The 13,810-nt window shown below is 39.0% G+C and overlaps 1 protein-coding gene across 1 annotated transcript in view; it reads right to left on the reverse strand.

The window, feature by feature from the left end:
* LOC108358014 (uncharacterized) overlaps positions 1–13,810 on the reverse strand; it is a 124,995-nt gene that overhangs the window by 64,009 nt on the left and 47,176 nt on the right. The window contains exon 2 of the mRNA XM_017609131.1: positions 6,679–6,790. Coding sequence (XP_017464620.1) covers positions 6,679–6,790 — 112 coding nt within the window. The remainder of the gene's footprint in view (positions 1–6,678; positions 6,791–13,810) is intronic.

The raw sequence follows: 13,810 nt of genomic DNA on the forward strand, positions 1-13,810 counted from the left end.
ATCGACAAATTTTGTTCAGCGATGAGGCTCATTTCTGGTTGAATGGCTTCGTAAATAAGCAAAATTGCCGCATTTGGAGTGAAGAGCAACCAGAAGCCGTTCAAGAACTGCCCATGCATCCCGAAAAATGCACTGTTTGGTGTGGTTTGTACGCTGGTGGAATCATTGGACCGTATTTTTTCAAAGATGCTGTTGGACGCAACGTTACGGTGAATGGCGATCGCTATCGTTCGATGCTAACAAACTTTTTGTTGCCAAAAATGGAAGAACTGAACTTGGTTGACATGTGGTTTCAACAAGATGGCGCTACATGCCACACAGCTCGCGATTCTATGGCCATTTTGAGGGAAAACTTCGGAGAACAATTCATCTCAAGAAATGGACCGGTAAGTTGGCCACCAAGATCATGCGATTTGACGCCTTTAGACTATTTTTTGTGGGGCTACGTCAAGTCTAAAGTCTACAGAAATAAGCCAGCAACTATTCCAGCTTTGGAAGACAACATTTCCGAAGAAATTCGGGCTATTCCGGCCGAAATGCTCGAAAAAGTTGCCCAAAATTGGACTTTCCGAATGGACCACCTAAGACGCAGCCGCGGTCAACATTTAAATGAAATTATCTTCAAAAAGTAAATGTCATGGACCAATCTAACGTTTCAAATAAAGAACCGATGAGATTTTGCAAATTTTATGCGTTTTTTTTAAAAAAAAAGGTATCAAGCTCTTAAAAAATCACCCGTTATTTATGTTAGTCAATCATTTATTTAGAGAGGATAGTATCGCTTTCTTAATGCTGTAAAGCGTATCAGATATATCAAATGTGCTGGAATTAGAGTTAAAATCCTGGCATAAGTAACGGAGTAGCTCGTGTAATTCAAAATTAGTTTTACAAGTTTTCAAAAAAAGGCGACAAAAGTGTCATGATACCCTGGATGGAACATTAAGGCTAACTTCATCCAGAAGAAGCGGACTTGAAATTAACATGTCAGTAATTTAACCATAAAAAACACAACGCTTCCTAGTGAAAGCCATCGTGTTTGAGATATGCCCAGGATTTTGTGGGGTTTTACCGAACAGTAGTCCTGAAATTCCTGCAATTCATTTATCCTCTTTAGACTGTGGGAAAAGAAACTAAATATGTTGCGGCACAGTGTCTCAATGCTTTTCGGCAGTTTTTTACAAGCGTAATGTGCACTTTATATAAAATAAATCGGTTTCTGCACTCAATAATGTTTTTATCCCGCTCAAGTATCCAGCCATAACATTGGATCCATCAGTGACCAAACCAATTAGGTTTCTTATTTCTAAAGGCAGGATTGGCAAATACTTAAAAGGTACAATTGGCAAATATTTATATGCAAAATTTGTTTGAAATGTATATTTTTATAATTAAGAATTTAAAAACTTAGTTCAACTATCCGACCAAAATCTTACTTTGCCGACCAACCTACCAAATGAAAAAGAAGCGACCACATTTGGTCGGAAAAGACCAACAGTGGCAACACTGGCTGCTAAATATTCAAAATGTTATCTATAATTTTTTTCATTCCATCGTTATATTTTCAACTTATTTTGAACTTTCAAAATCTATCGAATGGAGAGAACACGCATTGTTCAATCATAAGGATATTAATATTGATTCTTCATTAGATCCAGAAAATTATAGGACAAAAGTTTTTGAATTGAAAGATTCTGCAGGTTCATATACATATGTTTCCCAATTAAAAAAATGATGTCCGCATTACTAATATAGCTCTTTTCTAATGCTTCAGTAGAACGTATATTTAGGACCAGTTTTTCAGTGCACGGCCGTGATTTAAACTCAGTTTAAACGCCCCATCTGGCTGGTTTAAACTAAGATCAGCCAGCTGTTCAATTTATACTCAGTTTAATTGAACTAAGTTTAAACTGGCACTAAAAAACTGGCCCTTAGTAGTTTAAAAATGTGTAGGACTGACTTGAGGACCAGATTGAGCTCTGATATAGTTGCAGAAATATTATATACAAACCAAGACATACAAAATAACGGTGATACTTTGTTTGAACCGCAAGAACAAATGTACCAATTGAATTGGAGAATGTAATTAATTTGTATGCTAAGTACCTGTAAATATTAAATAAGAAAATTTGGAGTATTTGTTCGGATTTTGAGGATTTTGAGGATTTTTCATTTGTTTTTGAGGAATTTGGTAATTTTTCTGTGGCAACACTCCATACTGGAGTAAAAAGGCACACATTCTCAAACGTACGCCACATACATGAGTAGCGGTGATCACTCCCACCATGCAAAACATGAGAAATAGGCAACAATCGTCAATGGCAACAAATTGGCGACTCCGATTTATTGCTGTGGTGATAAATCGGCAACATCATTTCTTTCATGTCAACTTTGGAATAAATAAGATATATAAAATTCGCAAACTTATGAATTTCCCGTCAACAGTATTATCCAAACTCGTCTAATTTATATCAAGGACAGAAGAACGAATTAATTCCGTTTCCAAGCTCCAATTTTGTAAACAAAAAATAAATCAAGTATTAAAAATAATAAAATTATTCCAAATGTCGCCGGAAACGATAAGAAAACGACTCATTCAGGTAATAAGAAAATGACTCGCCCGGCGAGTTGCCTTCGGCGGACGTTTTAGAGCGACTGGTAATAGGAAATCGATACTATGGCAATAATACCGGCAATAAATTTGTTTCCGAGGGCGAGACGTTTTCTTATTGCCGGCAATACAAATTGTTTGGTGGGATACCACAAGTAAACGCGAGCTGAAAGTGTGATTGTGTTCGTGTGCCAATTACGTTTGAATGATTTTGCGTTCACTTTGTTAGGCACGGTGCACATTAGAGCGATACGATATGCGATACGATACGCGGTGCGATATGAAATGCGCGCAGTGCACATTAGAGCGATGAGATATGCGATGCGACACGCGATACAATTTTGTGATAGCTACACAAACTTTTGTGCCCTTATAAGCTTGTAAATGATTTGTAAATGAGTTAAATGAGTTGCTTCTCAATCGAGTTTGGACCTTTCGAATAATGGGTCTATGTTTATATCTATAAACTTTTAAAAAATTTAAGAGAAAAGTATATTTAATATCGAGTAAAACTGATGTTTATTTTTACAAAGTCGGCTAAAAATTAAATGAGATATTCAAATTTTCCATGACAAATTATTTCTGAATATTGCGTTCACTACAGGGAGAAATCAGTGAAAGCTGAATTAAAACAAAGGTTAAGAAAAAATTTTTGAGTTGTATAGCCAAAAATATTATTTTTCTCATGAAAGGTTGAATAACTTTTCCCCGATTTTGTAAAGTAAAAATCACTATATATTAGATGTTAATTTTGCATCAATTCAGGAGTAGTATAGTTGCTTTATAGAATAGTGCGTGAAAATTTTGCCAAATTTGAAAGACGAAAAAAATCATATATCATTCGAAAGGTCTAAACTCGGTATATAGTCAACTGAGTTCCAAGCTTATAAGTGCGGAAAACCAGTTTTTTAATAGTAAATCAAGTTTGTGTGGGTGTTTGACAAAAATTTCGTATCTCGATTCTTACTTCACTCGGCAAAACCTACCTGAAAAATAACATGACTTAACAGGTATTTTTACTTCATTATTTTTTGTAGCATTGTGTAATAGAGCACCCAAACTTGTACTTTCTCTATTTTATTTAAAAACTTATTAAGTATAATAAAATAACATTCAAGAAAAAAACATATCGTCGTTTAAAGTACAAAACCGCATATCAACAAAATGCAAACGCGTATCAAGATAATGCAAAAATGAGGTTGCACAAATTATTTTCTAGTGAGTAAAAACACTCGTATTTCAAAATGATTCTCATTTTTATAAAGCAATCCCATTTCTGGCTAGTATATTTTAGGACAAATGGATAAGGATTGAGCCAAGAGCCTATGTGAGCAAATCCAATTTTTGGCAGCCAATGTCAGTTACGCAGTTTTGCAGAATGACGATAAAAGGTTTTGTACTTTAAACGACGATATGTAAAAATATAACGAATATTTTATTCGTTAATTTTGAGCTCCAGGCCGGTTTTTAAATAAAACATAGATTTTGCAGTTCTATGTTTTATTTAATAACCGGCCTGGAGCTCAAAATTAACGAATAAATTATAATAAAACGGCCAAAAACAAAAAACTAATCAATATAACGAATAATCAAAAATCACACTTTTAGCAGGTGTTGCCAATCGGCCCTATGCCCTATTCAACATGGGGCGGAATATTCATCAATTAAATAGAAAAAATTTAAAACGCGAAACTATTGCATGAAGTGAAAGGGTGATAATAACCTAACCAAAGGCTTGTGAAATGGACCATTTTCAAAAGATTTGGACCAATGGACCGAACGAAAAGAAATGGACCAAATTTGAAGTCGTCCATTTGGACCAAAACGGCAACCGTGATTATATCTGATTTCTTCTTTTAATGGTAAATGAAATGAGATGCTAGACACAGCAGGCAAGATGATGGAGAGTCTGCTCAAAATACGCTTAACGTCAGCCATAGAAAGTGAGGGAGGCCTTTCACCCCAACAACATGGCTTCAGGAAGGGACAATCAACTATAGAAGGAGTTGGCGAAGTAGTCGAGGCGGTACATAAGGCCGAAGAAGCCTGCCACCAGGCACGGCCAATAGTGTTGCTAGTCACATTGGACGTCAAGAACGCCTTCAACTCGGCAAGATGGGACGACATGCTGGAGGCCTTGGAACGGTCATTCAAGGTTCCAACATACTAGCTAGATATGATCCGGAGCTACCTCAGCTACCGTTGGCTTTTGAACGACACAACATAAGGACAGAGAAAGAGACGTATAAACGGCGGAGCGGCACAGGGGTCTGTACTTGGACCGGACCTCTGGAACGCCACGTATGACAGTCTGTTGCCTTCGCGGACGACGTGGCCGCCGTCATAACAGCAAGAAACGTCCAGCTAGCACAGCTAAAGCTAAACCAGGTTATGCGCAACGTTAGTGGATGGATGAGCGAGCACGGTCTGCAATTGGCTACAGCCAAAACAGAGATCGTGCTCCTCACCAGGAAACGGATCCCAACAATTATAAACATGATGGTCGGACCTCAACTCGTGACAACTTCTAGGTCTACAAAGTACCTAGGGGTGAAGCTTGACATCAAACTCACATTCTCACATTCCGCAGGAAACTTCTGATGACAGCAGTCCAGTCGGTGCTCCTGTACGGGGCAGAAATATGGGCCGACGCATTGAAAGTCAAAAAATACCGGATTTAAATGTCTTCGGTCCAGCGCAGAGGGGCACTACGCATTGCTTCTGCATACCGTACAGTATCCGCAAACGCGGTTCTAGTTATTTCTGGCGTTATGCCAATTGAGCTACTTGCTTACGAGCGAAAAGAGATTTACAATCTCAGTGCCGAGATAGGTCGAGCACCTGCCGCGGCAAGGGCGCGCGAGCAACTAATCCAGCAGTGGCAACAAAAATGGAACGCGAGCACAAAAGGTCGATGGACGCACACCCTGGTAGCCGACCTTAAAACAGGGTTGAACAGGCCGCAAGGGAAAGTCGATTTCTACATGACGCAACTCCTCACCGGTCATGGTTACTTCCGAGAATATCTTCATAGAATGGGAAGAGTGGACTCACCGTTCTGTCACTACTGTGGAAACCTCGAAGATAACGTGCACCATACATTCTTCACTTGCGAACACTTCTTGATTTCCCGCAGAATGTTGGAAGAAAGATACGGAGACATAACTCCGAACAACATAATTGGGGTAATGATCTCCAGTGCAGACAAGTGGAAAGCAGTTGGGAGATACGTGAAATTTGTACTCCGCTGCAAACGAGAGGATGGATGTCTACTGAGGACGCTCAAATGAAAGGCCCCTACAAGACAGCAGCCCGAGGCTCTAGCAGCGCGCTCCTGCATCTGTAGACATGCAGAAATGCGGTGCCAGATGCGCTATTCTTGCACGGGCGGTGGGAGTTTGGGTTTTGGTGGGTAGCCCAACACGCTTCAGTGGGAGTCCCACACTTTGGGAAAGTAGTATAAAGACTAGCGTCCTCGGCCAGTGCATAAAGAATTTCCCTCTCCTAGGGACAAAAAATAAATAAAATAATAATAATAATAATTTATACGATGGTGAATGTTTCAATAAGAGCGCACATAGTAAAGAGTAAAGCGTAATGCACTCCCATTAAAATATACACGTTTCTAATCGACTCTTTGCCTGCCCCTCCACTTTGTGCTTACCCTAAGACTTTCCACAGGATTTTTATACCCGAGCGCACTTGTTTAGTTTTATTATTCCTTGTGATAACATCTTTGTAATGGATACCATTTAGAGAGTTGTCTAAAGCAATTGAGGATCTTAACTATTAAAGCCTCAACACGGCTCGAATTTTTTAGGAAGAAAACATCACTTATTTTTGATTCAGGTCACATAAAACACATTTACTGGCACTGCATTATGCTCTGCAGTGCTGCATAAAATGCACGAATAAGGGCTCGTCAAGTCCCTGTCAAAAGTTCGGCACTTCCCCACCTCTAGTGTGAACAAATCACTATTGTTAAGTCAAATTATTTTTCCATAAAACTTCAATGTATGGTTTACATTTTCTTATCTAATATGAACAATATTATCAAAAATGTTACATACCTGTTGTAGCTCATTATTTTTAAATACCAGCGGCAGTATATTAATTAGGCCGGATAAGACGTTATCCTTGACAAAAACTAAAGCAGTGCTGTTTTGAATAAACCGCGGAGCTCTAAAAGATATCATGGAAAAAATTAAAAAAAAAGAAAATTTATCAAAATATTGTATGTTGCTGATATATATATATATATATATATATATATATATATATATATATATGATGTATATAACAGCGTAAGAGTTTCTGCCTAAAAATGCGAAAACGGAGTATAAACAATAGAAAAGGGTGCAATAACTGTGTACATCCAAAGCGAAGATTCTAACAATAGTTTACTATTGTTAACTGAAAAAAGACAATATTTAAAATGCAAAATTACACTTTCTAAGTAATATATTCCTCCAAAGAATCTTCCATGGTCGAAAAGCCCTCACGCTGCAATTCTAGGTCCCGCAAGAATTCTAAATTCTCAAAGTACCACAACGTGGGCACATCTTCAGAGCCTGCTCCAGATTTCTCACTTTTCCCAATTTTGTTGCAATTTCCGCCTGTGGCAGGCTCGTATGCCCTGATATTTTGGCAGTTTTGTCTACTTCCCTCTAATTCTCCAGCAGATTTTTCCATGATTTTTGTTTTTTATTCCTATCTTTATTTTTTCACTTTTACTTTGCCAAATCGCAACTTCTCCCTTCAAAAATTCAAAAAAGAAATATCTTCTAAAAATCGCTTACTTGCAATGTCCCGCAATGTGCTCACTTCAATGGTTCAAAATACCCTGATATGACGAAATGGGTTAAAAGTAAACTGATATGATGACATGGGTTAATGTTCGCCACTAACGGTCGAACAAACCACACCACTAACGAGAAAAATGACATCGAACAAGAACAAATCAGATGGATTTATTCGCTGTTAGGGCCTAGCTGCGCACACACGACTTGTGTGTGAAAGCCTAGTAGCTCCCGGAGACTCCCGTGCGCACCACTGACGTAAATGCTGCGTCAAACATTCGCGGAAAGTTGGTGTGGCTGGAGATACTAATCAATGCGAAGGCAATTTTGTGAATTGCATAAGATTTGCACCGTTCATTAGATTTTCTAAAATGAAAGTGCTTGGCCTCTGATGTGCAGTAAGGTTATAGTTTTTTAATAGGGTTGCCAAGGGCTTTTGAAATTATGATATTTACACCGTCTGCCGGATTTTCAAATATGAGGTGTCCAACGAAGAAACTTGCCCAACAGATGGGAAAGTAGGGTTTAGTTTATTGAATATGGTTGCCACTGTCTTATATGCCCTTGTTTTCAGCTAATTAAGTTAAGCGACATTTGGACTAGTTTTTACTATATTTCCTTTGTATACCAGAAAAAACATTTTTCCTTTTGTTTATTTTAGGTTTGCATTTTTTCTTTTATAAAAGTCTGACCCTTTACATAACCAGCGCCACATAAATCAACATTTCAAACTTCGTACAAAAATTCAACATACTTTATCAATTATTTACACCGAAAAATCTCAAAAGGAAGTCGCATTGATTTTTAATATTTTTTTTGGCTCACAGTGTTGTGCATTTTCTTCCATATATGTAAAATATGCTCTATAATTTATTTTATAAGGAAGCAAAAATCAACGCGATTTTCTAGCGTCATGATATTTGCACTTTAAAGGCCAGTATGCAGCTATTAAGAAAAGCAAAAACTCCGTGTAAAATGACGTACAAGAAATGGCTAAGAAATTTTTTCGAGTCAAATTTATTTAAGGCAGTACGAAGTTCTTAAGAAATTTGCTACACTTTCTACTACGGTTACCCAAAGTTTTTTGTGAAAAAACGAGCACAAGGCAACCCATGTTTGCAACAGAAATAAATGTCCGTTCAATTATTTCTTGGGGAAAGAGTGATGCAACAGGCTGTGAAGTATCAGATGTCAAAATTCCTTGGACACACCCACGAAATAATGGCGTTTTTCTCTAGACCGTTTTCTTGAGAGCTACATACTGGCGTTAACCTACTAAAATTTCATGGGCTATAAAACTGCATACCCAAAATGCTTCTGAAAATTCTGAATAAAAAATTTGAAATTTTTGGGGGATTTTGGTAAATTTGTTGAATTTTTATAATTTTTGTACAAAGTTTGAAGTGTGAATTTATATGGTGCTTGTTATATAATGCGCTAGACTTTTATACAAAAAATATTAAACATAGAGTACTCAAAAGAGTGCTCCAAAAAAGGTGAAATCGGAATTTTAATGCTAGGATCGCAAAAATATGATCCTGTTTGAATATTGCTTCGCTTGGTCCCTTCGCTCTCACCTTGATCTCATACACACTTTCCGTTTGAAAGAAAAACTTTGGGTTCGATTTTAGAATGTACAGTGTCCGTTTATTCACAAGCTTTTTAATAGGCACAAGGTTTAGCTCAAGTTAGTTATTGGGATTTTGATGCATATTTACATATACAGGAGTTGTTCCCTTATTAAAAACAGATTGATGTAAAGAGATTAACAAATTACTAATTTGTAGAGGGCGCGTGCGCGAAGTCCGACGATAAGTGCCGAACTGACTTTCACATAACTTGGCACAAAGATGGTAGGCGGCCGTGCCCACTCGGGAATCACTTTTCGGAGTCGCCTCGACACCGCTGCGGCCAAAGGATGCGCGCACGGCCGCCGAATTAAGTTTAAGCGGCGACTTACACACTGTCACTGTGTACTGTGGTACTGTGTTTTTAATCAATAAATATCTAGAGGGTGCTCAAAGCGCTCAAAGTTTCCCATGTATTTTATATGGCAATAAAAAAAAACAATTTTTCATGAAAATGGTATAGAATCCTTGAAAATCAATATTTTTCAATCGGCAAAGTGCATTTCTCTTCAGGAGACTACTTTATACGAGCATACTTTATATGGCAGAAAATGTACAACACTGTCAGCCAGATTATTAAAAATAAGCGCCTTTTACTATTGTCTTGAAGTTTGCACTTTAACCCCCCAAAATTAAAGGGGCTATAACACTGCGCCCCTAAAAGAAAGTTTGAAATTTTTGGGTGTTGCTAATTGATACAAGTTTGTTGAATTTTTGTACGAATTTTGAAGTGTTGATTTTTGTGGAGCTGGTTAAGTAAAGGAACACACTTACAAAAAAAAATGTAAACATAAAAAAAAAATAAAAAATAAAATAGTAAAAACTAGTCCAAATGTCGTTTAACTTAATCAGCTGAAAACAAGGGCATATAAAACCCTATTCAAAAAAAATAAATCCTACTTTCTGTTGGCCAAGTCTCTTCGTTTGACACCTCATATTTGAAAATCGGGCGAACGGTGTAAATATCATAATTTCAAAAGCAGGTGGCAACTTTATTAAAAAACTATAACCTTACTGCCGCCAAGGTTTGACGCAGCATTTACATTCACTTATAGCTAAAATATAATGCAGACGAACGGCGAACTCACCACAGCGAAATTTGCGCTGTCAAGCATATGAAATTGAGCACAGCAAAAGCGAAATGCGAAATTCGATATGCGGCGTTTCATGGCGATAGAATTATTTCTATCGCTCTGCTGGGCGATGGCTGCTTTTTTTGATTTCAAAGTTTTAGAAGAAACCAACATAAACACGAATTATTTTTGCTGTTTGAAAAATGTAATCGCCGGCGAGATTCGAATTATTTGATTCTAATCGATTCTTTATATCAATCCTTCTTTTAGCTGAAAAATCTATAAAACAGCCATCAATCATAGCTCATAATGCTATTAAATATAATTAGTCAATTAACATTATTGTAACACGGGGTTTAAAAATAAGTTCTAGCAGTAAATTTTTGGAAAAAATGCTTAATTTGCTATAAAATGTGTGATTGGCACATATTCACGGTACTGTTTGATGTGGAAAATAAAAAATTTTAATCCCCCCTTATAATTGTTTCTTTCCATAAATTCATTTCCACCATATCTATGAATATGAGTCAATTATTCTTACTTAACCCTTCTGCAATGTTTGGCTCAATATGACCCAATTTTCATGAAAAAATCTTTAATTACAGAATTAGGCAATTTTAAATAAGCTGCGGCAGTGTCTATTCGTTAAAAGCGTAATCAGCTATGGTTTTGCAAAAAAAAACAGCTGAAGCTAGCTAGAAGGCAACATAGTTTTTCATGCACCCGCAGTATTTTTGGGTCATTTTACCCAGATTATTACTTAGTATTTAAGGGCACACAAACGGCAATAAGGCAAAATTTGCTTTATTTCACTTTTAAATGGGAAATAATACCAAAATCTGAGTTTTGCTTTTGTTTGCGCTAGCCCCCTTCACCTTAAGTATGTTTATTGATTAGAGAATTTCACTTGTTGATGTCGCTGTGAGCCAAGCGGGAACAGTTACTCGTTACTCCAATTCCTTTTTCTCGAGTCCTGTTACCCGCCTGGGATGTTGAGTTTCGCCTTCTGCGATCACCCAACACTCTGCCACTTTGGAAGAGAACTCCGATCACTCAAGTGAGGTCCTCAAATTATTAATACATTTTATATAACCTTTTGTTACAGCATTTTTTATACATATAAATATATATGCAATAAAGTGGCAGTTAGGCACTTACATATATATAGGTTAAGGGTTAGGTTATCCAGACTGCCCTCATCCGTACAGGAAAAGGGCACACTTAAGCCTCCATGGGCCCATTGTGATACCATATTTGAGACTCGTAGCGTCCCTCCTCCTACCTCAGAAATTGAACCAATTTATAGCTCTGATGAAGCGCGCAAAATCGTAGATACTGGCCGAATCCAGTTCAGCCAGACACTCGAAAGAATAGCGAAGGACAGTGGCACAGGTAATGCTCCACGCTCTCGATTTCCTCCTCATCGCGGCAGCTACGACAGTATTTGTTTGGCTGCAGCGTGGGTTCCCATAAGGCAGTGCCCGGTGAGAATTCCAATAACATGGCGGAGCATTGGTCGCTCCAAACGGAAGAGAGGGCGAGATCTACGCTTATCTAACCTAGGCCAAATGTGTCTCGCTATCCTGCACGTGGGCTCCGCAGACCATCTTACATTTGCCCATTCGATAAAGTTATTCTGCAGCCAAAGTTTACAGGATGATAGCGGAATACCCGCATTACGAGCGGTACTGATCGCAGGCAGTAGGGTTCCTTTCCGAGCCAGCTCGTCCGCAACACAGTTGCCCGGTATGTCCCTATGACCTGGTACCCATACAACTTGAGTAAAGTGACTCCTTGCCAGCTCATTTAGAGTACGTCTGCATTCCATGACAATCTTCGATGTAGATTTGTTACAATTAAGTGCTTTGATAGCTGCCTGGCTATCAGTAAAGATAGTTACTGCACGTAGATTAGTAGGAGAATCGATCTAGCAGCTTCGTAGATTGCTGTAAATTCGGCCTGAAACACGCTACAGTAATCTGGCAGACGGAATATATCCCACTTCCTACCTTCAGATCTAGCTTGGAGCCATCGGTGTAGATGGCTGCTGAGTCAGAGTAAGAGATCAGGATTGAATCCTCCTCCCACTCACCCTTTGAGGGGATCCTTGTCTGGAAGTGATTCTTTAGTCCAGCAGGCGGGACTGTGCTCTTTCAAAATTCTAGAGTGTCCAAATCTTGTATCACTCCACTTGATCAGCGCGTTTAATCTAACAGCATTACAACTTGCCTGCAGTTTGCCATATAGGTCCACAGGCAGAAAATGGAGCAAAGTCTCTAGGGCTTTAGTCAACGTTGAGGGCAACGCCCCCGTGATCATCATGCACGCCACCCTTTGAACCTTTGTCAGTCTGCTTTTGATTGTAAGTTTGTCCATGGATGGCCACCAGACCGTGGCCATAGAATAGAATGGGACGCACTACTACTGTGTACATCCAGTTCACAATGTGCGGCTTCAAGCCCCACTTTTTTCCTATTGCTGATTTACAGACATACAGGGCAGTTATAGCCTTCTTGCAACGCTCTTCAACATTGCGCCGCCAAGTAAGCTTTCTGTCCAATACAACGCCCAGGTGCCTAACTTCTTCCGAGAGGGCCAGCGTAACACCGTTCATGGAAGGAAGCTGCATCTGGACAGTTTTAGTTTTCTTTGTGAAAAGAACCACGACTGTTTTCCCTGGATTGACACCAAGGCCAGATTCCTTGGACCAGGTTTCCACAACCCGTAAGGCACCTTGAACCAGGTCACATCGAACTTGGGGGTGCTTACCTTCCGCCGTCAGGGCCAGATCATCAGCGTAGGCAACTACCTGACAGCCTGTGCTCTACAGCTGCGACAGCAGAGTACTCACCGTAAGATTCCACAGGAGTGGGGAGAGGACACCGCCTTGCGGGGTGCCGCGGTTTGCATACCTTGTTACCGATACCTCTCCTATCTCCGAGTATATAGTTCTGCAGCCTAGAAGGCGATGAACAAATTCTACCAGAGGGTATATATACTAGTGAAAAGTGAAGTATTTCATTTAATTTGTTGAGAGATTTTTTTGCGGGTTAATTCAACCTCGAAGGACTTTAGGGATTCGGCACCTCCTCGACCCTGGTTTGCCGCGGAATTCAAGAGGAATTCCCGGCCCCAATTCACCGCGTCCCGAACATGGTCCTTCGAGCCGGATCGGCTTGAAGTTTTTCGTGGTTGACCCACATTTGTTTCAAAATAAAGTAAAAGTGAAGAATTCGAACAATTTTCAAATATGAACATTTTTCCGTAAACTGCCAAGTTGCCTTCATAAAGGAGAATTTTTATCGCGCCCCCCGTTAAACACGTTTTTTTATTTTCTTGTACACGTCGAATCGTGTGCAATTAAACATACCTTAAAGTTTTTTATATTGCATTCATTGGTGAAACCCGCCACCAACTTTTGTTTTTTATTACATTCATTGGTGAAGACCCCCAGCAATTTGACGTTTCCGAACGCACCCAAAGAAACATAAAAAATACAAATAACCAAGAAATAAAAATCGTTAGCAACACGTTGTGGAAACGCGGCAATTTTGGTAAAAAATACGTTTACGAATTGTTTTCCTTATATTGCCACGCGGAAAATACCTTAAATCCGAGGTAAGTGACATAAACTCGGTTGGAGCCATTTCCTCTACCCCGTAGAACAGGAGCAGCAGAGTTGCAGGGCAAGGACACCCCAAC

The sequence above is a fragment of the Rhagoletis zephyria genome, unplaced genomic scaffold (genome assembly GCF_001687245.7).
Source record: "Rhagoletis zephyria isolate East Lansing unplaced genomic scaffold, Rhagoletis_zephyria_1.1 Rzeph_scaffold_00193, whole genome shotgun sequence".
NCBI classification, from domain to species: domain Eukaryota; kingdom Metazoa; phylum Arthropoda; class Insecta; order Diptera; family Tephritidae; genus Rhagoletis; species Rhagoletis zephyria.